The 2103-nt window shown below is 56.3% G+C and overlaps 1 protein-coding gene across 1 annotated transcript; it reads left to right on the top strand.

Moving 5' to 3' along the window:
* The first annotated feature begins 879 nt into the window (after positions 1-879).
* On the top strand, positions 880-1536 carry LOC112461950. Its single transcript, XM_025027422.1, has one exon. The coding sequence runs from the start codon at positions 880-882 to the stop codon at positions 1534-1536; it is 657 nt and encodes a 218-aa protein (XP_024883190.1).
* The last annotated feature ends 567 nt before the right edge of the window (positions 1537-2103 follow it).

The raw sequence follows: 2103 nt of genomic DNA, 5'->3' as shown, positions 1-2103 counted from the left end.
CCATGGCCTCGATCTTCATGTGGCTGGACTCATCGGCGGTGCGCACGTGGATCAATAGCCACCCCTCTCGGTGGAAGGAGTATGTCAGCAATCGGGTAGCGACCATACAAGATTTCGTCCCCCACGCCCGGTGACGCTTTGTACCCGGCTCCGAAAACCCAACGGATTGTGCGACTCGTAGCCTCTCGGCGATCCAACTCTCTCAGCACTCTCTCTGGTGGAGCGGTTTCCCTTGGTTGATCCTTCCCCCCCTACACTGGCCAGACCTTCCCTCACCTTCGGACTCCGCGGCCACACTTGAGGAGCGACCCGGCCTCCTGCTCCTGGTAACTGCCCCGCAATCCGAGCTGTGGGATCTCTTCTCTCGGTACTCCTCCCTCACTCGGCTGCTTCGGATCACAGCTACCTGTCAGCGGTGTTGTGCCACGTTCAGAGGGGTGCCTCAGTCATCCCTAGCCAACCCTCTCACTCCGGCCGACTTGGAGGCGGCACGGTTATTCTGGGTTTGAGTGACCCAAGCGATTCACTTTGCCTCTGAACTGAAGGTCCTCTCGAGCGGGAATCTCTTGCCCAAGACCCATCCTCTGTCTAAGCTCACCGCCTTTATTGACCACTCCGGCATACTCAGAGTGGGAGGTTGCCTCAAGAACTCGCTACTCGATCCGGACTGCATTCACCCGGCTATCTTGCCGAGGGAGGACCGATTGTCTCAGCTCCTTATCGCGGATGCTCATCGGCGGACATTTCGGCGGGACTCAGCTGACATTGACCTATCTCCGCAGAACCTATTGGGTCATCGGCGGTCGGGCCCCGGTGAGATCTCACATCCTACGCTGTGTACGGTGTACCCGGTACCGCGGTGTTCGGGCCCAACAACTCATGGGACAACTTCCGCCCTCCCGCGTCACGCCCTCCCGCCCATTCCTCACCGCGGGAGTCAATTACGCCGGCCCTATTACACTCAAATCATGGCGGGGACGGGGTACCAAATGTCACAAGGAATGGATAGCGGTCTTCGTTTGTTTCGTCACCTCGGCAGTCCATCTGGAGCTCGTCACGGAATACACCACCGAGGCTTTTCTCGTTGCTTATAGACGGTTCACTGGACGACGCGGCATCTGCCACACGCTATTCAGTGACTGTGGCACCAACTTTCTTGGAGCGGACGCCGCCCTCAAACGACTTTTCGATTCGGGATCAACGGAGTCTCAGCAGCTCTCCCAACTGTTGCTCAACGACGGCACTCACTGGGTATTCAACCCACCGGCGGCCCCTCATTTCGGGGGAAAGTGGGAATCAGCGGTCAAGTCCGTCAAATACCACTTACGGTGGACGATCGGCGATACGCTCCTGACCTATGAGAAATTTACAACACTTCTGGTACAGATAGAGGCAGTACTCAACTCGAAGCCACTGTGCTCTCTCTCTGACGATCCGGAGGATCTCTCGGTGCTCACACCTGGGCACTTCCTCATTGGCGAAGCTTCTACCACAATCCCAGAGCCTTCTCTTTCTGCGGTACCGATCTTCAGATGATCTCGGTGGCAACTTATCCAGCAACAAGTTCAACATTTCTGGGCTCGATGGTCAAGGAAATGTCTACAACACCAACTCTCCATCTCGAAATGGCATCATCCATCGACGCAGATTTGAGTCGGCTCGCTAGTCCTGTTCACCGACGAACGGTCGCCTCCCTCCAAGTGGCCCCTCGCTCGAGTAATCGCACTCCAGCCAGGTACGGACGGCCTCTGTCGGGTAGTCACACTCAAGACTGCCACCTCTGAACTCCGACGGCCTATCACCAAGTTAGTGATTCTCCCGGTTTCATCGGATCAACCGTCCTCTGACCCGGACCCATCAGCAACAGCATCAATTCATCATTCTCCAACGTTATCGTAGAAGATGGGCAGAATGTTCGGAAAATATCACTCCGATTCTCGAGCGGCCATTATCTCAAGCCGACCAATCAGAGATTGGCTTGTCCGGTTACGCTCTGCTAGTCGATACATCGATCGTCGCGGCAGATCGCACGCCCATCTCGGTACTCGAGAGTTCCGCTCTCGCCATCTTGTTTCGATTCTCTGTGCAAGACGGATGTGTCTC

Source organism: Temnothorax curvispinosus, unplaced genomic scaffold, assembly GCF_003070985.1.
Source record: "Temnothorax curvispinosus isolate PA1 unplaced genomic scaffold, ASM307098v1 QBEX01001273.1, whole genome shotgun sequence".
Classification (NCBI taxonomy): Eukaryota; Metazoa; Arthropoda; class Insecta; order Hymenoptera; family Formicidae; genus Temnothorax; species Temnothorax curvispinosus.
This window is presented reverse-complemented; position numbering and strand designations above follow the sequence as displayed.